The following is a 22,154-nucleotide window of genomic DNA, read 5'->3' on the forward strand; positions in this document are numbered from 1 at the left end:
TACTGAGAAGTCAGATGCATTCCAGATGGAGAGGTTTACGTAAAATGAATCTCTTGTAATGAAACTTTGAAACAGGGATTTCAAATTCAAAATGATTGTATCGGCAGATACATCTTCCCTCAGAAAGTTTTAGTGGGGATCACTCTCCATACTTCCTCAAATCTTTTCCCTTTTTGTTCTTTTCTCTTTTTTTCCTTCCTTTGCAAAGATTTGAGCCAGTTTGGCAATTCCCAAGTTATGTACCTCGAGGTATTAATAGCTAATTAGCTACCAATCATTGGAGCCAGATAAAGGCTCCAGGTGACCTCCCTACTGCTTGGCTACCAATTTACAACGAAAGTGAGTCAGAGTTCTGTACCCTCACTGTATTAGCCAGCAGGCACCAAAATCAGTTTTGTAGGTAAGTTGAACACAGTCGACACTCTGTCTTTAGTACTCTCACCCAGACTTTCCGTAAAGACTTACTGAGGCCAACGTGACAGCATCCGAGACAGGATGAGGTCTACACGGGGCAGCCCTCGTCTTCCAAGTGAGCTGCTGCCCTCCCAGCCCTTGGGGCTTGCTGCAGCCCTGATACCCGGCCCACACCAGACTGGCTGGTGGACGTCTCTGTATTTCCAGTCAGACCAGGGCTCTTAATATCACTCATTTTCCCCCAGGAATTTCAAACATCCATTATACTAAGTAGCAAGGCCACTTAATTCATAAGAAAACTCATTTTACTAATTAACAAAGCTTCTGGTGTAGTTCGGAGATTAAAATAGCTAGAGCATTTAAAATAGCCATCTGGCCTTGGGGTTGTGTCCTGGCTAATTACTTCCCGAATGAGTTTTCCCATTTAGGGCAAATAGCTACCTCCAAACTGGAGATTCTTCCTGGAGCAAACTCACTCACACACAGAGCACAGTCTAGGCTACTGTGTTTTCTAGTACAGATCTTACAACAACTTTAAATACAAATTAGGAAGAAGGAAAAAAGTATTTTCAGAGCATGAAGACTGCATTGTCCTTGTAGTAAGGTGCTAACAATGTAGGTTTAATTACTATGGATATGTTGTAACCACCCACCAGAAAAAGTTCTAGAAAGTCGATGTCAATTCAGAAGGGATAAAATTCTTTAAGATAATTTTCTTATTTTCTTAATAGTATCAAAATATCCAAGTTGTCCTATTGCCTCTTTGAGTGAAATTCCTAACAGTTTCAGTTTTATATAACAGAGAGGATGCTAGTTGTCTGCGGTTCAGACTCTTGCAGGTAACGCACTGTCTTAGTTGTCCTTGGATCAGAACACAGTGTGCATGGCGTCAAAATGCATCCTCTGTCATTCATACATAACGTAAAATACTTGTCCTGTTTTTACTTTTTCCTTTGTTTTTGTCTTTGTTGACGAAATCCTGGTTGAATATTCTGAGTACCCCAATCTGAGCTGTATGGGAATCAGATACAGAGCAGACATCTTCCACAGTGATTCAATGGCCATGGGTTTGAGCATACTCTGGGAGAAGGTGACGGACAGGGGAGGCTGGCATGCTGCAGTCCATGGGGTCACAAAGAGTCCTGACTTAGAACATGACTTAGCGACTGAACAACAACAAAATCTGCCATAAGTTTCTTCATATCATGTTTAAAAGACTGGAGGACTCAACCCACTTAATAGTAAAACTCAAATTGTTTTCCACTTTGGTCTAGATTTGTATGTTAACAAAAATGTTAATTCTGAAAGAGTACTGATTCAGTATATGAGGAGGTACTAATTTCCTTTTGGGTTAGGGGAGGGCTGGAGGGACACCCCCATCCACTCTGCTCCCTCTCCACGTGTAGGCTCACTCTCCCCACTTTCTTAATGATTTTTTGCCTGGGCCTTTTCATTCAGCCAAAAGATACTTGTCTGGCACTAACTGTAATGGTTAGAGCAGCTACAGGTGCTGGTTATGAAAAGGAAAGTGGACCGATGGTTAGGGAGCTGATATGCCAGTTAGGCGTTGTGTGTTGGTGACTTTGCTTGTTTATCCAAGTAAGTGATCATATGTCTAAAATAATCTGGGACATTTCTTTTTAGGTTACCTGTTCAGAATCCCAAAATTTAGGGTGCTTTTTTTTTTTCCTTCCAATTTCTCCTTTGAATGTAACTTCCTTTTTTTAGTTTATATTCTCCCATGAAGTAAAGGAAAAATAAGCTCTCCAAATATAAAATGGATTATGTTCAGTATAAGATTTTAAAGTTATTAGAGTTCAACATTGCCAGTATGGTAACTTTGTCCTTTTGCCCAAATAGAGAATTTTTTAATGAATTTTGAACTTGTGATGTAGAGTGTAAAGAAAAGGGACTGGAAAACAGTATAAGAAGTTGAAAGCTTTAACAACATGTAGATTAATATATAATAAAGAAATTAGACAAGTTATTGAAAGCTGAAAGTTTATATTACTATACAACAAAGTTTTAAGTGAAATACTCAGCAAGAATTAGGTGGTATGATATGATTTTGATTACCTTTTCTACAGTGTTAAAGAAGAGTTTGAAAAAGTATCTGAGCAGTGGGTTGACAGTGTATTCTTTACAGTTTTGAAGTAATAACATTATCTTGACTACTCTCTTTTAAAATAGCTATTTTTTTAGCTCAGTGAAGTATTGTATAAATGATACAGCTATTTAAAAGTTGTAAAGAATTGTAATCCTCATTATAACCATCAGGACCTGATTTTACTTTAGTTTCTTTTTTGAACAGTTCTAACTATCTGTAAGGATTGTTAGTTTTAAACTTTATTCTTTCTTAAAGGTCTTCCACATAAGAAGGATGGAATTGACTTATTTTAAAAAATAGAGTAAAACTCATTTCTCTCATAATTACCATATGATTCCTTTGGACCATTATATATAGAAAAATTAAGGGTTTTAGTAATCTTATCACTATGATATATTAGTGATCTTTTCTGTATTTTGTAACATTTTGCTATTTCATCATCCTGGGAATTGATTCATCATTACTCATTAGTTATCCCCAACAGTGTTAAAACAAGACCAGAATAATAAAGAGTAATGGAACTGCCTAGTAGGATGCTATCGCAGTGACCACTGCATCGTCCTTTAGTTTGCTTATTGCCCAAAGAATTGCACTCTCTTTCAAGAAGGTATGAAAGAGTGCTGCAGAGAGCATTTTTTAGTCTACTTTTAGCTTTCAGTGAACATAGTTGAAAAATCAAAAGTTTTCACCAAAATGGCCAAGAGAAAAGAGTGACAGAGGAACACATTTCACAAATATTAGATGAATGAGAGGATGAATGCAGAGAGATAGGCAGCATTGTAGACTGTTAACGATGATGGTGAACTTGGTTCCGTAAGTCTCAGATTGAGTCTCCAAATGGTGTAGCCTTGAATTTTCTCAGATTCAAGAACAATATATTTCTAAAGACCAACAGGAAATATGTCTTTGGCATCCAGTTAATCTTTCAAGAGGAAGAATTTCCTCACTCAGAATGTTGTAATAAGGATCTGGACCACTGGTGTTCTGAATGACCAAGTGACATCTTTTGTGATGTTTGTGGATCAGCATTTATCCAGTATGGTTTATAAAAGGACAAATGCCGAAGGCAAAATTGTATATGAAAGTGATTAAAAGGAAGTGGATGGTGTCGAAATGAAGAGATTCATTGGATTGACCATTCTAATTGGTGCTTGTAAATCTAAAAATGAAAATGTTTTACAGTTATAGATCGAAAAAGATCTTCCTCTCTTCACAGAATTATGGACTGTCAGACGTTTTAGGTATTCTTCCAGTATTGCATTCTAACAATGCAAAGGCAATAATAAGTGAGAACCTGTTGTCAGAAGAGAATAAAGGTGTTTATGGTTGCCACTCTGAATAGCTGGGTGCCCAGACTTGAAAATAATGGAGTAGTTTTCCTTACAATTTAGAAGTTGAAATCAGACTGCTCTGTTATCATGGACTGCTACTCTCTGTAGTAGTTTTATTTTAAGAGAACTCGAAACAAGCACAGAACCTCCCTTTAAATTACTGTTCAGCTTGAAGCTAATGAATGTACTTGATAAATCGAAAGACTACTCAGCTGCACCTGACTATCAGGGGAATCCTTTCTCTGTTTCCTTAGCACTGTCTCTCAGTCCCCTGGATGTGCCTGGGCCACGTTGTTCTTCTGCAGGTGCTGAAAAAGTACAGCCTTGCTTCTCCTGGAGTTGGGGGGCATTGTGTCAGCATCTCTCAATGCCTCAACCATTTTATTTGTATTAACTATTATTTGTGTAAACTGTTATTTGTATTAACTGTTATTATTAAGTCCTCTTACATAATATCACTAGTCCATCTGAAAAGGAGGAAAAGTTTTTTCTCCTGTTAAAAGAAAAATCCAAACAAAACTTTCTCTCCCTTCATGAAATAAAACTAACCAAAATAAGCAAGCAAATTGTCATTTTTATTTTGTGACTCGAAAGTAAATTCTCTATGGAAGTAATTGCTAAATGCTCACCAGCAGCCTCTTAAAGATGGATTTGTGTGGTAGTCGATAGAATTTAAATCGTTACCTCCTTAAGTTCTGTGACACAAAGATCCACTTTTAAGCTTGAGGGTGTTGCTGATATTGGTGTCACCATCCTCTTTTTCAGTTTCACGTCCTGTTAATGTATTCTGTTGTATGCATATACTCAGTTACAAATGTTAGACCCATGTCCAGAGTTGTTTCAGTTTAACCAGTGTTTTGATAATTTATAAACGTAGTGAGTGACTTTATACATAACTGTTTGAGAGGTGCTAAGAGGCATGCTTTTGCTCAAAATGCTTTTGCTTCATCAAGGAATCATGTTTTTTTACCTCCCTCTCAAACACTTTGGAGTTTAGTGGCATCCAAAGCAGACCCTTAGTGAAATGTGCATCTGTTACTGTGATGGCATGATACTTTAGCTGTATCAAACTAGCCATGCATTTCCTGTGCAGAGCAAGGCTTTCAGCTCCTGGACTGTTAATCTGTATCTCTGTCCATACACCAGTACCACACCTTCTTAATTATCCTATAGCTGTCTTAATTATCCTATAGCTTCTTGAAATCAAGTAGTGCGAAAAGATCCTAGAACTCTCAAAATCATTGTGACTTCTTTAGGTCTTATTCATTTCCCTTAAATTTTGGAATCTGCTTGCCCATGTCCACTGAGAAGCCGTCCCATCCTTTGCCTTTTCCTGTGATGAATAGTTGTAGTATGTTTACAAATATCAGTCCTTAGCAGTCCTGGGATTCTTGATCATTGTTGTGTTCCTTGGTTTTACAAAGTATATTTAATTTGGCCTTTTATATCTATATTTGCAAGTAAGATATTTGCTTTCATTTTGCTTTCTGATATGTTTTTATGATATGTTTGCCAGCTTGTGTATTCAGTGTTATGATAACTTTATAAAATGGATTGTGAAAAAATCACTATTTTCTGTTTCCCTTGAAACAGTTATGTGTGTAGTAAGACAATTCAGTATTCCTTAAGGAATTTGCTAAACTATTTAAGACCAATCCATCATTTTTAAAGGAGTAATTATATTTTATTATTTTCTGTGTTTATGGTCTGTTCAACTTTTCTCTTGTTTTTCTTTGAATGAGTTTGTTTTCTTAGGAAATCATCTTTATTTTTCACTTTTCTCAAATCTAGCATTAGAGGACTGGATACAGTGTTCTTTTAAAGCTATTAAAATCTTTCAGATTATTTAGAAGAACTTTTAAAAACTTTTAAATGGTTAGCATTTCATTTTTATTATGTCCAGTAAAGTAACCTACCCCAGCCCTAAGTTTATTAAGGCTTTTTCTTTCCCTTTTATTTGGGATAATATAATTAAGATTCCATTTTTTGTAACCAACTTGTGGATACATGACAGAGTAACTTTGGCTTATTTATTATAGTGTTCAGGTCTTCTGTGTCCTTAATTTATTTTCTGCCTTTTTTTTTTTTTCCTAATTTATTTTCAGGGCAAGTTTATTCGGATCAACTTTGATGTAACTGGCTATATCGTTGGGGCCAACATTGAAACATGTATCCTTTTTCATAATTGCATTATTCAAAAGAGAGAATTGATTTCATCTTCCTGCAGCCTGGTGGCCATCCTCTGTGACGCCTCTTCCATTTCCCAGATGATAAAACTTAAGCCCAGAGAAATTGTGACTTGTTTAGATACCTTCAACTACTGAATATGAACTCCAAAGTGATATTTTGTTGTTGTTTGTTTTTGACACTGGGTCATGATCTGCTCACGTGGCTGAGGAAGCGGAGGGTCCCACTAAGGTGAGAACACCGGTATAGGCAAATGGATCCAGGAAGTGTTTGTGTGCTCATAGCACATTTAGGTGAATAACATCTTCAGTTACTGCTGTATTAGCCCATTTTTTTCTCCATTTACTTTTGATATTAGCAGAGTGACCATGTCTCATTAAAACAAACCTTATAATCTACAGAGGTGAAGCAATTTCAGTTAGTGTTAAGCAGAATAAAGTCAGAGGGGAAAAAAAAGTCAAACACATAGACTAGTCCTAAGAAATGTCACAAGCATAGACTAGCCTTAAGGAATGATGGATCTATAGAGAGAATTAGTTTGATTAAGAAGAATAAATTAGAAATGACTGAATGATAATGTCCCAATTAGGAAATAACACCTGACAGTTCTCTATACTTGTTCATACTCTTTGTGACAGATGCTGTTTCTGGCCCTCTGGTCAGGGATGGATCGGATTTTTCCTGTTAATTCAGAACTATATTTTATGTCTCTAAATATGCTCAGAACCAGAAAACAAAGCAAACACTTGAACATCACAGGCAAATGGATCCAGAGCAGGTGTCCCCAGCCTCTGAGATCTAACACCTGATGATCTGAGGTGGAGCTAATGTAATAATAATAGAAATAAAGTACACAATAAATGTTACGCGCTTGAGTCATCCCCGAGCCATCCCCACTTTGGTCCATGGAAAAATCATCTTCCACAAAACCAGTTCCTGGTGCCGAAAGGGCTGGCGGCTGCGCTGGAGTCACTCCACGTTGAAGAGCACCCTTCACATGCACGCACGCTTCACCGAATGTGGAGGGTGTGTTTGGGGTAGTCCAGTTTTTAATTAAAATCAGGCTGTATGCACATACACAGTTTGCTTTGGTGGCCCCAGGACGATTTAATTCAGAGAAGATAATTCTCTCCCAAAGCAGTAAAACTGAGACTCTTGGGAGTCCAGTGTGACTGTCAATGCAGAGATATTCCTGGAGCATCCAGCCTCAGTGGACAGCGAAACCAAACAGGCCCCAGATCCACGCCCCAAATACCCACACGGGGCTGCGGTGTTCGGACACACAGGTACTGACTGACTGGAGTGGTACCAGAGTTACACATATTTTGGAGTCCAGCAAAGTTTTGGTTTCTGGCTGTGCCGTTTGAGTAATTTCTTTGTGCCCTGGTTTCCTTCTTTGTGAAATTGCAATAATAAGTCTGCTGTTTCAGACAGCTTGGCTTCCCTTAGGGTAGTGTGGGTGGAGGAGGGGTGAGGAAAGCGCTCTGATCTTCAAGCTCTCTGCAAGTTCAGAGGTTCTGGATGATTAGTGAGAAACAGAAGTTGCATGTCTTTTCTTTTTCCACATACAAAATTCAGTCATTTAGAGTGATTCCCTGCAGACTAGTTTCTGTATTCTAAAGAAAGAAAAATCTTACAAATTAAGGGTGTACAGACACTGAGAGGAGACCACCTTTTCATTGTCACCCTTAACCACCGTTGCTCAGACCTTCTGGAAAAATCTCGTGCTGTTCGTCAAGCAAAAGATGAGCGTACTTTTCATATCTTTTACCAGTTGTTATCTGGAGCAGGAGAACATCTGAAGTGTAAGTTACAGATTTTTTTTTTTTTTTACTGTTTTATGTTCAGTTAAATATCTTTTATAATACTTTTTTTTAAGAAAGAGAACTGTTGCAGAATTATGCACACACGCATACCAAAATTCTAGCTGGCTCAATTATGAAAGTGAAATTGAACTTCAAGCCATGGGATAGGTACTTTAAGTGGCAAACACATGGGTGGTGTTATATTATCTTTTGTACTTTTCTTTTAAAATAATTTTAAATTTGAAGGCATATGATGTGTTTTATACAAATTTTGTTTCAAACTTTGTAAATATAAAAGTAATGAAAAATAAATTTATTTAATAAAGTGAAATTGAATACATGTGTGTATTCCTAGATTTACAACTGAATGTATGTTATCCTTCCAGTAGTACTAGAAAGAGCCTGTGTGGATTTTTATTTATTTTGTGAATCACAAAGACCAGAAATTTAGAGTTGGACAAAGTAAAAAGTAAGTTCTTTCCTGGGTCAGAATTTTGCTGGGTCAGAAGAAGATACACAACTTTTTGGTTTCTTCTGAGTCTCAGAGTAAATGCTGCTTCTCTAGAATTAGTATGTATGTTATTTAGATATCACAATAGACATATAAAACCCTACAATCCTTTTCTCACTTGAGATATAGGCTTTTACTAACCATGGATCATCTGTGGAAGCATTAAACCCAGAAATTAGTTAAAGACCTGCAAGGAGAAAAGAATAAGCAGCAAATAGAGTAATTGCTGTTGAGAGACTAAAATTTCAAGGGTATGCGATAGGTAATGCTGAAGGGGAGAAAACCCTCGTTTTCAGCCTGACAGACTGAAAGCAGGAATGAATCAAGAAAATAACTGTTAAAAGTAGGGATTTTTTTTTTTTTTAAAGCAATACCCAGTGGAAGCTCCATGTGATGTAGATAAGAATTAAGGGGTTGGTGTGATCAGGAGAAGTTCTCTGCAGGAGAGCCAGTGACACATAAAGCCAGAAGCCCAGATAACATCTGCTGTAGGGAAAACCATGTTTTACTATTTTGCACGCTCTTCTTCTCTTAAGAACACATTTATTGAAAAGGAGCTTGTTTTTGCTTATTCATGTCCCCTGAAGTAAGAGAGTCAGTGGGCATGTCTGTTATAATACCCTGTCAGACTAGTGCTACGTCAGACATCGCTCTCAAAGGCAAATGGACCACTAAGCAGACTGATGTGGAGAAAGGGCTCCAGGGTGCTGGCTGGCTCAGGACTTGGCGGGCCCATGTTCCACGCCAGGAACGCAGAGTATAGGTCTGAAGGCTCCTCCTCAAAAGATGTCTGAAGTATTTAAACCTGGAAACAATAAAGTTTAGTTATCTGGAAAATTGATATCATTTCCCAGCTATCTGATTTCAAATATTGTGTAAACCACTGTCCCAAAAGCCCCTGTTGGGATTTCTGTTGTTTACATCATCATTTCTTTCACTGTACAGATCATGGAAGACTGTGTATTTAATGTGAGAATGTAAAATGTGGTGGTGGATCAGATGTTTTTCTGTCCTGTGGGTCCAGTTTGAAGATGGGGCTGTGCTTCAGTCTGTTGATGACTATTTATGACGTTGTATTCTGTTTTCTTTCAGCTGATTTGCTCCTTGAAGGATTTAATAACTACAGATTTCTCTCCAATGGCTATATTCCTATTCCGGGACAACAAGACAAAGATAACTTCCAGGAGACAATGGAGGCGATGCATATAATGGGCTTCTCCCATGAAGAGATTCTGTGTATGTGTGATTTCTCTAAAAAGATTCTGATGCTCAGTTTTACCAAGACTTATAAGTTAGGGGTAAAAAACCTAAACTAGAGAATGATTGTGAAATTAATGGGACCTGCCTCTTAATTTTATGAAATCCTGAGACTCATCTTTCTGAAAAGTTTTGTACAGCTAATTTTTAGCACAAAATACATTAGACTATGTCCTCTACATTTTGATATCATATCTTAATTTTTTTTTCTTTTTATATCAACATACAGCAATGCTTAAAGTGGTATCTTCTGTGCTTCAGTTTGGAAATATTTCTTTCAAAAAGGAGCGAAACACTGATCAAGCCTCCATGCCAGAAAATACAGGTAGGCTGATAACACTGATTTTATTTCTGTTTCTATGGCCTGTTGTGTTCTCCAAAAATGTGTTACAGCACGAGCATAAAAGCATCCTGAGGTGTCTCCCATGAGGCTCCACATGCCTATATAAGGGTCAGTCTGATTCCAGAGAGGAGGGAGGAGGATGGAGTGCCAGCTGAGGAGCGGGTGTAGGGACCCTGCCTTAGTGACGGGGGTTAGGACTTGGGAGTGGGCTGAAGAGACCACACGGCTCGTGCCTAAGGGAGCAGCAGCGGTTGGCTTCCAGCCAGTTTTCTCCTTGCCAGAATGCAGGTCCAGGGCTGCTAACCAGAACTGATTTTTCAGAGGAAGGTGGAAACCTAGATTTTAATATGAAATTTTCAAACTTTTAAATATTAAAAATGGATTGAAATTCACAGCAGTTTAAAAACAAAAATTTATGAACCATAAGGAAATGCCAACCCACTCCAGTACTCTTGCCTAGAAAATTCCATGGATGGAGAAGCCTGGTGGGCTACAGTCCATTGGGTTGCAAAGAGTCGGACACGACTGAGCGACTTCACTTCAAAATGTGTTTGCAAGCCTTGAGAGGTCTGCTTCCGACAGTCTGGAGACACAAAGAAACCTGAGGCATCTGTGCTTGGTCACCAGAATGTTCTTTTGCCTCCCAGGAGCATCCTTCTTTCCTTTTCCTTTCCTGATTCGTTTGTAGAACAACTGTTTTTTAAAAGCCAAAATGGCTCCAATGTCATTGCCTCCTGGCTGTTTATTACATCCCCAGTAATAGAAGTAACATTAATTGCTTTTTATTGAATAAGAAGCTTTAAATAATTACAACTCTATAATTTTTCTTGAATTATTACCTATATTAGGTAGTTGCTGCTGCTGCTAAGTCGCTTCAGTCGTGTCCGACTCTGTGCGACCCCAGAAACGGCAGCCCACCAGGCTCCCCCTTCCCTGGGATTCTCCAGGCAAGAATGCTGGAGTGAGTTGCCATTTCCTTCTCCAATGACTGAAAGTGAAAAGTGAAAGTGAAGTCACTCAATCGTGTCCGACTCTTCGCGACCCCATGGACTGCAGCCCACCGGGCTCCTCTGTCCATGGGATTTTCTAGGCAAGAGTACTGGAGTGGGGTGCCATTGCCTTCTCCGTATTAGGTAGTAGTGGTGGTTAATTAACACTTGTACTGTTGTAGTGTGCCAGAGTTTGTACTTTTTAATTACAGCATGATTTAAACATATGCGAGGGGAGAGCAGAGTGGAAGGACCTCCTACCACGTTCTTGTCTCCTGGCGCAGATGACCACCAACCCATGGCCTGTGTTTCATTTATACCACTTCCCCTTTCCTGGATTATTTCAAAGCAAATCCAAGATACTTCATTTGTAAACATTTCAGTCTGATGCTCAACTCAGGATCAGAAAATGAGGGCTTGAAGTGGATATATACTCCTGGACTTCTGTTTGTATTGATGATATTTCTGCTTTCTCTTACCAGAGTTTTTCAGGTTATCAGTATTTTTAAAATTTTTAATTCTGGTAAATTTACACACAACAAAATCTGTCATTTTAACCCTTTTTTATGCGTATAGTTCAATAATATATATTCACATTATCATGCAGTCACTCTCTAGACTTCATCTTGCAAACTTAAACTCTAAAACAAGTCCCTGTATCCCCATTCCCCCAGCAACCGCCATTCTACTCTTGTCTATGAATAGGACGAGTCTGGGTACCTTGTATAAGTAGAATCATTCAGTGTTTGTCTTTTGTGACCGGCTTATTTCATCAGGTTAATATGTTATTATATGTTAATTTCCCATGGCATTTTTACATGTTGGTATCAAAATGGCGTTTTTCAGGAAAGTCTTATTCTCTTCTATCATTAATAGGACTAAAACTAAAATTACCTTCATCTGCACATCACTCCAGACCATTCTTCCTCATCCTCCCCACCCCATACCCACTCCCTCACTCCCGATGAATAAGGTAAATACGGCAAATAGCTGCTAACCTGTAGTACCAGAAGCACTACAGATTTGAACAAAAAAAGTACATCTAGTCACAGAAATTTATCACAGACATAATAACCAAAAGGAAGAGCACGTTTCAGTTATTGGGCTTTGGATATAAGAGAGTTTGAAACTAGATTAAAATCTGGAAAAACAGTCACAAATACAGCAGGTGAGAACTGGGAAATTAGGGTCATTATTGCCGCTATGAAAACCAGGAAAAGTCTGCCAGGTCTAACCACTGATCTGTGGGGTGGCAGGCGCCAGAGGCGTGTGTTCAGTGACCACGGGGCACAGTCAGGGTGAAGGGCTCCGATCCCAGTGACACCCAAACGTTTACCTGCTCCCCACTGGAGTTTTCTCAGTGATATTGGCAGATTGTTACCTTTTAGATTGAAAATGGCTATAAAGAAAAACAAAAGTGGCAAATAACAGAGTAATAAGGCTTAGAAGTAGAAAATGCAATAAGGGACCTTGTTTTCCTTGTGGAGGAGAATAAGCCAAGATAGAGTCACTCTGTGAAGTGTGTTTTTTAGCCTCTAAAATGATGTTTATCATCACAAAAAAGAATGTGAGCAATTTGCTTTTTCTACTTCTGTGTATTTTTCAGCTTCCCACCCAACACGCACACACATGCATACATATGTACATTAACTGAAAGGAGCCGGGATGTAGAAGGTGAGGAGGGCAGGTGGTGAGAAGACTCATAAACCAAAGGAAGTATTCCCTGAGGCACAGCCTCCCTGCCCACCCAGGGGTGCTGCTGGGTGGCCAGCAGTTCACTTGGATCAGGGGAGTGGGATGCAGTGCATCCTTGAGAATGAACTTGGTTATGCCTCTGCATGACTCAAAATGTGTTTATCCTTAGAGAAGTTTATTGTTATTTTAACACTTAATCAAACATTTATTAGTAATTGGAACACTTGTCAGACCTTAGTGACATTAGGCAGTGAACTTCTGGTGAGAAAAGTGCCCTAAATTTGGTGAGAATCCACAATAACAAAATTAGCAGCTTTTTAACGTGAGCCATGTAATCAAATAATTGATTTTTAAAATCCCTTAGACTTCTTGCCTACTAAAGTACTAGGATCACTCTGTCAGCATGACAAATTATCTTGGTAACATGATGATTTAAATTATTTTGAACACCATTTTTCTCATTCTCTGCATTATCCATGAGTTCTAAGACTTAGTAACTTCTATTAAGCTATCCAGAGTAAGTAATTGCTGATTAATCATCTCTTATGGCCTAAGGATAAGTGTTGTTAATATGGAAGGATGAAGGTAGTTTTTATAAGACCTAACACCTGTCTAACCTTCAGATTTATATTTAATTTCTTAATACAATTAGGTGATTACTAAGATGTTTCAACTGTTTATTGAATATGCTATGATGAGGTTGGTAAGGAGAAGCCTGGTATTTAGGAGACCTTTTACTCTCTAGTTGCACAGAAGCTCTGCCATCTTCTTGGCATGAATGTGATGGAGTTTACTCGGGCCATTCTCACCCCCCGGATCAAGGTCGGCCGAGACTACGTGCAGAAAGCCCAGACCAAAGAACAAGTAAGTTTAACGCAGTTATCACACAGTTGCTTGAGTGATTGATAACCGTGGTCATGACACCTTCTGACTGGCATGTAGCAAACTGAACCAATAAAAGCTCCATCATCCACGTGTTTCTTGGTACTAGTTGACTGTTTTCTTGCAGAAAATTTTTAGAGTTGACTTATAAAAAAGGAAGTTTGAAATATAACCTTGAATTTTCTCCAGGTAGATGAACCATCCAGGAGGAAAAAGCTGTGTACCCCAGCATCCTACCCAGTAGGATGCCTGATTGATCCCTTGTTCCTGTAAGGGGAGGAGGGCACAGCACCGGGAATGCAGCAGTTAGAATCACCTGTTTCATGGTGGACTCTGGGCTGATAACGCTACACAGAAGCCCAGGGGCAGGGGAAGGAAGTCATTTTTACTGGGCATTTTCATCCATCTCCTACGTTGATTATCTCCAGTCTGTATCTAATTGTACTAATATCCTCTGTTGATGTGTAAAACAGACACGATTAAGCAGCAAGTGCTCTTTTAGGGTTTGGAGGGCACTGTAGATCATTAAATTCCCTCCATCTAACAGCTTTCAGTGTTTTGCTGAGATTATTTTCAGACTAAAAGGTTGCTGTTGTCTAATTACAGGCAGATTTTGCAGTAGAAGCTTTGGCAAAAGCTACCTATGAGCGGCTGTTCCGCTGGCTCGTTCACCGTATCAATAAAGCTCTGGACAGGACCAAACGGCAAGGGGCCTCCTTCATTGGGATCCTGGACATCGCTGGATTTGAGATTTTTGAGGTATGTCACTCTCCCTCCTGCTCTTCTTGCTTCTGTTTCTTCTTTCATCAAATACTCTTCCAGGCTCACAGTGTACCAACTGCAGTGTCAGGCCCCAGGGATATGATGGCAGATAAGCAGGTAACAGTCCCTGCCATTCTAGTAGAGAGTCAAACACTAAGTGACAGAAAAACCACCAAATTCTCGGGATTTTGAATAATGAAGTGAGGAGGGCTGTGATGGAAGGAACTGGGGAGACCCACAGTGCAAAGTGTGTCTGCAGCTGTTAAGAGCTCAGCATGAGAAGCCCCAGCCTCAGGAAGACTCCTCGGCAAAAAGAGAGTAGGTCTAGTGGTCCTGCGTGGGGAAGAATTGGTTAGATGTTCAGTTCAGTTCAGTTGCTCAGTCGTGTCCGACTCTTTGCGACCCCATGAGTCACAGTACGCCAGGCCTCCCTGTCCATCACCATCTCCCGGAGTTCACTCAAACGCACGTCCGTCAAGTCGGTGATGCCATCCAGTCATCTCATCCTCTGTCGTCCCCTTTTCCTTCTGCCCCCAATCCCTCCCAGCATGAGAGTCTTTTCCAATAAGTCACCTCTTCACATGAGGTGGCCAAAGTACTGGAGTTTCGGCTTCAGCATCATTCCCTCCAAGGAACACCCAGGGCTGATCTCCTTCAGAATGGACTGGTTGGATCTCCATGCAGTCCAAGGGACCCTCAAGAGTCTTCTCCAACACCACAGTTCAAGAGCAGCAATTCTTACGTGCTCAGCTTTCTTCACAGTCCAACTCTCACATCCATACATGACCACAGGAAAAACCATAGCCTTGACTAGACGGACCTTTGTTAGCAAAGTAATGTCTCTGCTTTTGAATATGCTGTCTAGGATGGTCATAACTTTTCTTCCAAGGAGTAAGCGTCTTTTAATTTCATGGCTGCAGTCACCATCTGCAGTGATTTTGGAGCCCCCCAAAATAAAGTCTGACACTGTTTCCACTGTTTCCCCATCTATTTCCCATGAAGTGATGGGACCAGATGCCATGATCTACATTTTCTGAATGTTGAGCTTTAAGCCAACTTTTTCACTCTCCGCTTTCACTTTCATCAAGAGGCTTTTGAGTTCCTCTTCACTTTCTGCCATAAGGGTGGTGTCATCTGCATATCTGAGGTTATTGATATTTCTCCCAACAATCTTGATTCCAGCTTGTGCTTCTTCCAGCCCAGCGTTTCTCATGATATACTCTGCATATGTTAAATAGGCAAGGTGACAATACACAGCCTTGACGTACTCCTTTTCCTATTTGGAATCAGGCTGTTGTTCCATGTCCAGTTCTAACTGTTGCTTCCTGACCTGCATATAGGTTTCTCAAGAGGCAGGTCAGGTGGTCTGGTATTCCCATCTCTTTCAGAATTTTCCACACTTTATTGTGATCCACACAGTCAAAGGCTTTGGCATAGTCAATAAAGCAGAAATAGATGTTTTTCTGGAACTCTCTTGCTTTTTCGATGATCCAGTGGATGTTGGCAATTTGATCTCTGGTTCCTCTGCCTTTTCTAAAACCAGCATGAACATCTAGAAGTTCACGGTTCACGTATTGCTGAAGCCTGGCTTGGAGAATTTTGTGTATTACTTGACTAGCGTGTGAGATGAGTGCAGTTGTGCGGTAGTTTGAGCATTCTTTGGCATTGCCTTTCTTTGGGATTGGAATGAAAACTGACCTTTTCCAGTCCTGTGGCCACTGCTGAGTTTTCCAAATTTGCTGGCATATTGAGTGCAGCACTTTCACAGCATCATCGTTCAGGATTTGAAAGAGCTCAACTGGAATTCCATCACCTCCACTAGCTTTGTTCGTAGTGATGCTTTCTAAGGCCCACTTGACTTCACATTCCAGGATGTCTGGCTCTAGGTGAGTGATCACACCATCATGATTATCTTGGTCGTGAAGATCTTTTTTGTACAGTTCTTCTGTGTATTCTTGCCACCTCTTCTTAATATCTTCTGCTTCTGTTAGGTCCATATCATTTCTGTCCTTTATCGAGCCTATCTTTGCATGAAATGTTCCCTTGGCATCTCTAATTTTCTTGATGAGATCTCTAGTCTTTCCCATTCTGTTGTTTTCCTCTATTTCTTTGCATTGATCGCTGAAGAAGGCTTTCTTATCTCTTCTTGCTATTCTTTGGAACTCTGCATTCAGATGCTTATATCTTTCCTTTTCTCCTTTGCTTTTTGCTTCTCTTCTTTTCACAGCTATTTGTAAGGCCTCCTCAGACAGCCATTTTGCTTTTTTGCATTTCTTTTCCATGTGGATGGTCTTGATCCCTGTCCTGTATACAATGTCACAAACCTCTGTTCAGAGTTCATCAGGCATTCTGTCTATCAGATCTAGTCCCTTAAATCTATTTCTCACTTCCACTGTATAATCATAAGGGATTTGATTTAGGTCATACCTGAATGGTCTAGTGGTTTTCCCTACTTTCTTCAATTTAAGTGTGAATTTGGCAATAAGGAGCTCATGATCTGAGTCACAGTCAGCTCCTGGTCTTGTTTTTGTTGACTCTATAGAGCTTCTCCATCTTTGGCTGCAAAGAATATAATCAGTCTGATTTTGGTGTTGATCATCTGGTGATGTCCATGTGTAGAGTCTTCTCTTGTGTTGTTGGAAGAAGGTGTTTGCTATGACCAGTGCGTTCTCTTGGGAAAACTCTATTAGTCTTTGCCCTGCTCCATTCCGCATTCCAAGGCGAAATTTGCCTGTTACTCCAGGTGTTTCTTGACTTCCTACTTTTGCATTCCAGTCCCCTGTAATGAAAAGGACATCTTTTTTGGGTGTTAGCTCTAAAAGGTCTTGTAGGTCTTCATAGAACCATTCACCTTCAGCTTCTTCAGCGTTACTGGCTGGGGCATAGCCTTGGATTACCATGATATTGAATGGTTTGCCTTGGAAACGAACAGAGATCATTTAGATGTTAGAAACAGAGATCATGTTAGATGTTAGAAACTGCCAAAAGCCAGGGTGACTGGACGTAGCTGACGAGAGGGGCAGAGGAGCTGGAAACACAGAGTGTGAGATGGAAAAGCAGACGTGGGGAGAGTGTGGCGGGTGGTGTTGTCATAGCTCAGGGGCCAGATGATGGTGGTTTGGGTGGGGGTCGGGAGCAGCCGTGTGAGATGGAGAAATGAAGAGACGTGATGGTCTGTGTTCTGAAGACACACCCACAGCATTTGTTGATGGGTTTCAATATATTTCATTATTAATCTGACTAGATTTCTCCAAACAGCATCAATCCATCAAAGGTTTGTAGTCACATACCTACTGTGGTTTTCCTAAAACCTTGATAAAATTTTGGTCTCCTAAAAATGTAAAACTTTCTCTCTATTTTGATAGATCAATTATATAGTAAGGCATAAATACTTCTTGGGAACAGTGTAATACTTTGGCCAATTGGATATTGAATTGTCTTGTTTTGAAATGAACCCTTTTGGATTATGTCTATCCTCATAAAACCTGAACTGTTATGGTAGTAGTAGTTTTATCCACCAAACTGCCACTGCCACTATAAGAGATTCCTTTAGTATGTACTGATTTGTGAATAACTGAAAAGTCATGAAAGGTGGCTGCATGCAAATTGCATGTCTGTTGCTTTCCTGCGTGTAAACAGTCAGCAGATACAATGAAGAAAAAGACCTCCACTGCCAACTGCAAACAAACAGATGAAATACCTAATAAGAAATTTGAGAAAAAATGGGCAAGATTTAGTTGAAGACAACTTTACAGTGCTACTGTAAAAAACAAAAGACCTGAAGAAATGTAAAAATGTGCCTTGTTCTTGGATGAGAAAATTCAGCATTATAAGGGTGTAAATCTTCCCCAAATTTATTTTGAAATAGAACATACTTATTTAAAAACTATTCATAGGAATTTTAAGGGGTAGAGGAAGACTAGGTGATCTGCTTCTAAAACTAATTTGAAAAATAAATTAATAAAGCATAGATAGTAAAATTCTGAAAAAGAAATGAAAAGAGGATACTAAGAGATATAAAACATAAAGCTGTAGAACTTCAGAAGTATGATTTTGACATGAATATACACAGTAGAAAAATGTTTCAGATACTAAAAATGCAGAATTATGTAGTCAGTATTATTTATCATGGGAAAAGAATGGAAAAAGCCTACCTGTCCACCATTAGGAGATTTATGTTCACCACAGGAGGTTGATTTGATTAATTATGACATATACCCATGTAGTAGAGAATTGTGCACCCATTGTAAAGAATGGGGTGGCTTTATAGTACAGACCCAAAGATACTTTGTTAAGCTTAAAAAGTCTAGGTAGCACACACATTTATGAGTGTGCAGACTTTCTGGAAAAATTGCGGGAAATAGGTGACAGTTATTGATTAGAGTGATCAAGCGGGTGATCAGAATGAGACTTCTCAGTGCAACTCTCTGTACATTTCAAATTTTATACCAGGCATTAACCAATTGAAGAACAAATAATTAAAAAATATTTTTAGTAGCTTAAATATGGAAGGCAAGTAGACCTGTATTTAACAAAATACCATCATACATAGTAGATCAGGCTGAGCAGAGCACTGTTTCGTGATCTTAAGGCAGAGAAAAATCCATTCACATAAACATCACCACCATCAGGCGGTCTGCAAATGCTGATGCGGTTCACCAGAAATACAGCATTGAACAAGGCAGACACTGCCCCACCCTCTGAGCATGACCTCATTCTAAAACACTGAGTGCTGCACCTCCCAGGCAAGATCAGAATGGCTTTTTCAGACCATGAGTCTATTCCTTGGGGATTGATTAAACCTTCTGTAATTGAAGATCACTTTTTATAATGAAAGAGGTTATTTATGGCCCCATGGTACTTGTGTGGACAGCATGGAGGCAGAAAAAAGGCTGAGTACTTCTCACGGAATGAAATTGCTTTAAGAAAATTACCCCTGTTACTTCATCCTTTCATTTTTCATCCCATCAACAGCACCGAGGAGAAATGGGCAGAGTTCACACAGAGGGAAACTGAAATGTCTGTAATAGATGAAAAGTTTTTTTCTTTTCCTAACTCACTCTGGAGCCACTGGCCTAAGTAAGGAGCAGAGGGGACAAGACAGCAGCCCATCTGTTCTCCAGACCCGCAAAGCGCTCAAAGATGTGCTTGCCTCCTCGGCCTCTGACCTTCCCGAGTCTTTTTTCATTTTTCTCACTTTCTCATTTATTCATTTCTCTTCATTAAACCATTCACTAGTAAAAATGGTTTTATTTGTAGATAATCAGTTACAGTAACTGACATACTCCTTTCCCTATTTCAAACCAGTCTGTAGGGAAAGGAGTACGTCAGCTACTGTAACAACAGACTGGTTCCAAATAGGGAAAGGAGTACGTCAAGGCTGTATGTTGTCACCCTGCTTATTTAACTTATATACAGAGTACATCATGAGAAATGCTGGGCTGGAAGAAGCACAAGCTGGAATCAAGATTGTTGGGAGAAATATCAATAACCTCAGATATGCAGATGACACAACCCTTGTGCTAGAAAGCGAAGAAGAGCTAAAGAGCCCCATGAAAGTGAAAGAGGAGAGTGAAAAAGTTGGCTTAACGCTCTACATTCAGAAAATGAAGATCATGGCATCTGGTCCCATCACTTCATGGCAAATAGGTGGGGAAACAGTGACAGACTTTATTTTTTGGGGCTCCAAAATCACTGCAGATGGTGACTGTAGCCATGAAATTAAAAGATGCCTGCTCCTTGGAAGAAAAGCTGTGAACAACCTAGACATCATATTAAAAAGCAGAGACATTACTTTGCCAACAAAGGTCTGTCTAGTCAAAGCTATGGTTTTTCCAGTAGTCATGTATGGATGTGAGAGTTTGACCATAAAGAAAGCTGAGCGCCGAAGAATTGATGCTTTTGAACTGTGGTGTTGGAGAAGACTCTTGAGAGTCCCTTGGACTGCAAGGAGATGCAACCAGTCCATCCTAAAGGAGATCAGTCCTGAATATTCATTGGAAGGACTGATGCTGAAGCTGAAACTCCAATACTTTGGCCACCTGATGCAAAGAACTGACTCATTTGAAAAGACCCTGATACTGGGAAAGATTGAAGGCAAGAGGAAAAGGGGACAACAGAGGATGAGATGGTTGGATGGCGTCACCAACTCTATGGACATGAGTTTGAGTAAACTCCGGGAGTTGGTGATGGACAGGGAGGCCTGGCGTGCTGCAGTCCGTGGGGTCGCAGAGTCGGACACGACTGGGTGGCTGAACTGAACTGAGTTACAGTAGCAAACTGAGCTTATCATGTTCTCATTTTAGCTTCTCAGTAACAAGATGTGGGGGTGGGGGGGCGGGGCTTGTGCGTAGATTAAGAGAGATCCTCATCAGTCTAGGGTAGTTGAGACCTGGTTAATAACTCCTCGAGAACATTCTGAGAACAAGCTGACTGGTCCTCTCTTCCTCTCCTCCTCTCTTTCTCCCCCGCCCCACTTCCGCAGCTGAACTCATTCGAGCAACTGTGCATCAACTACACCAACGAGAAGCTGCAGCAGCTCTTCAACCACACCATGTTCATCCTGGAGCAGGAGGAGTACCAGCGTGAGGGCATCGAGTGGAACTTCATCGACTTTGGCCTCGACCTGCAGCCCTGCATTGACCTCATAGAGAGACCCGTAAGACCCTCTCCCACCGGCCGGCCCTCCGCCTAGGCTCAGGCGGTGCCTTGAGCTTTTCTTCCCATAAACTGAGACGGAAATGTTCCTGTCTCATCAGCGTGAAGATAATTTTCTGATCTAAATTTACTAGGATGCTTTGATGAAATACCCATTTAAAAACTGAAGAGCCTGCAAGTAAGACCCTTCTCGAGCTGTCTTTTCTCTCAGTCGTGTCCTGTCCTCTCATGGGTGTGGGGCTCAGCCAGGCACATTTCCAAGACGATAAAGGGGTTCCGTGTCTAGCCATGAATTTGGTGGGTCATGCAGATCCATTTTGGGGGATCACTGAAACTTATCCTCATAAGTACAAAGGTGCTTTTTTACAATGTTTGTAAGTGTTTATAATCGTAAAACATTTAACAATAGCATGTAGAATGATATGGGATTATTATTCCTTTGAGGAGCCTTTCAAAATGTAGAGTGAGGGCAGTATTTTCCGAAAGAAAATATCAAAAAATGACTCTGGGGGGGCACCTGCCAGAATGTCATCTTTCCTGATTTCTCATAATCCAGCCTCTGGCCAGCTTCTTCTGAAACTCTGACCAGGAGACAAAACATCGTCTCCCAAACAACTCTTTAGAAATCCTCAATTAAAAGGAAAAGTGATAACAGAGATCTTGACACTAAAGGATGAAATCGGAAAAATAAAAAGGAGACAAAATTATGGATCTTCTGAGTCATGCTGTCATGGAGTCCTTTAGAAAAGATTATATTTGGGCTCCTCTTTCAGAATTTAGAAATATTTTCATTGAAAGATTTAAAATGTAAAAATTATGGCAGAAAGATGTGTGTTTCACTTACCTTAGTCCAGAACTTCATTTCTCAAGGTTGTTGTGAGTGGGTAAAATTGGGTTAAATGCCTCTCTGGCCCATCTCTTCTGTAGGATCACTGCTAAACCTGCTTGCCTTTGATTATAGCGTTCTTTCAGCATCTCCGTACCCTGCAAATTCTTTTAGATAGAGGAGCCAGGAACTAGACAGCCAGGGAGTGAGGGTCTTCGTCCTGGGGCTGCTTCTACCTGCTCCTGTTCTGTTAACCTCAGCCTTTCTCTGACCACGTTATGACATTTCAATCGTGGCTACTTTTTTTTAATGTTTGTTTATTTGGCTGTGTCAGGTCTTTAGTTGCCGCACACGGGATCTCTGTTGCCGCACACGGGATCTCTGTTGC

General features: G+C 40.1%; 1 protein-coding gene across 6 annotated transcripts in view; it reads left to right on the forward strand.

Moving 5' to 3' along the window:
• Nucleotides 1-22,154, forward strand: part of MYH10 (myosin heavy chain 10) — a 154,989-nt gene that overhangs the window by 89,629 nt on the left and 43,206 nt on the right. For all 6 annotated transcript variants that reach the window (XM_040243384.1, XM_040243385.1, XM_040243383.1 and 3 more), the window contains 7 exons: nucleotides 5,958-6,021; nucleotides 7,746-7,844; nucleotides 9,448-9,591; nucleotides 9,842-9,937; nucleotides 13,385-13,503; nucleotides 14,128-14,280; nucleotides 20,768-20,941. In XM_040243384.1, coding sequence (XP_040099318.1) covers nucleotides 5,958-6,021; nucleotides 7,746-7,844; nucleotides 9,448-9,591; nucleotides 9,842-9,937; nucleotides 13,385-13,503; nucleotides 14,128-14,280; nucleotides 20,768-20,941 — 849 coding nt within the window. The remainder of the gene's footprint in view (nucleotides 1-5,957; nucleotides 6,022-7,745; nucleotides 7,845-9,447; nucleotides 9,592-9,841; nucleotides 9,938-13,384; nucleotides 13,504-14,127; nucleotides 14,281-20,767; nucleotides 20,942-22,154) is intronic.

The sequence above is a fragment of the Oryx dammah genome, unplaced genomic scaffold (assembly GCF_014754425.2).
Source record: "Oryx dammah isolate SB20612 unplaced genomic scaffold, SCBI_Odam_1.1 HiC_scaffold_8, whole genome shotgun sequence".
Lineage (NCBI taxonomy): Eukaryota > Metazoa > Chordata > Mammalia > Artiodactyla > Bovidae > Oryx > Oryx dammah.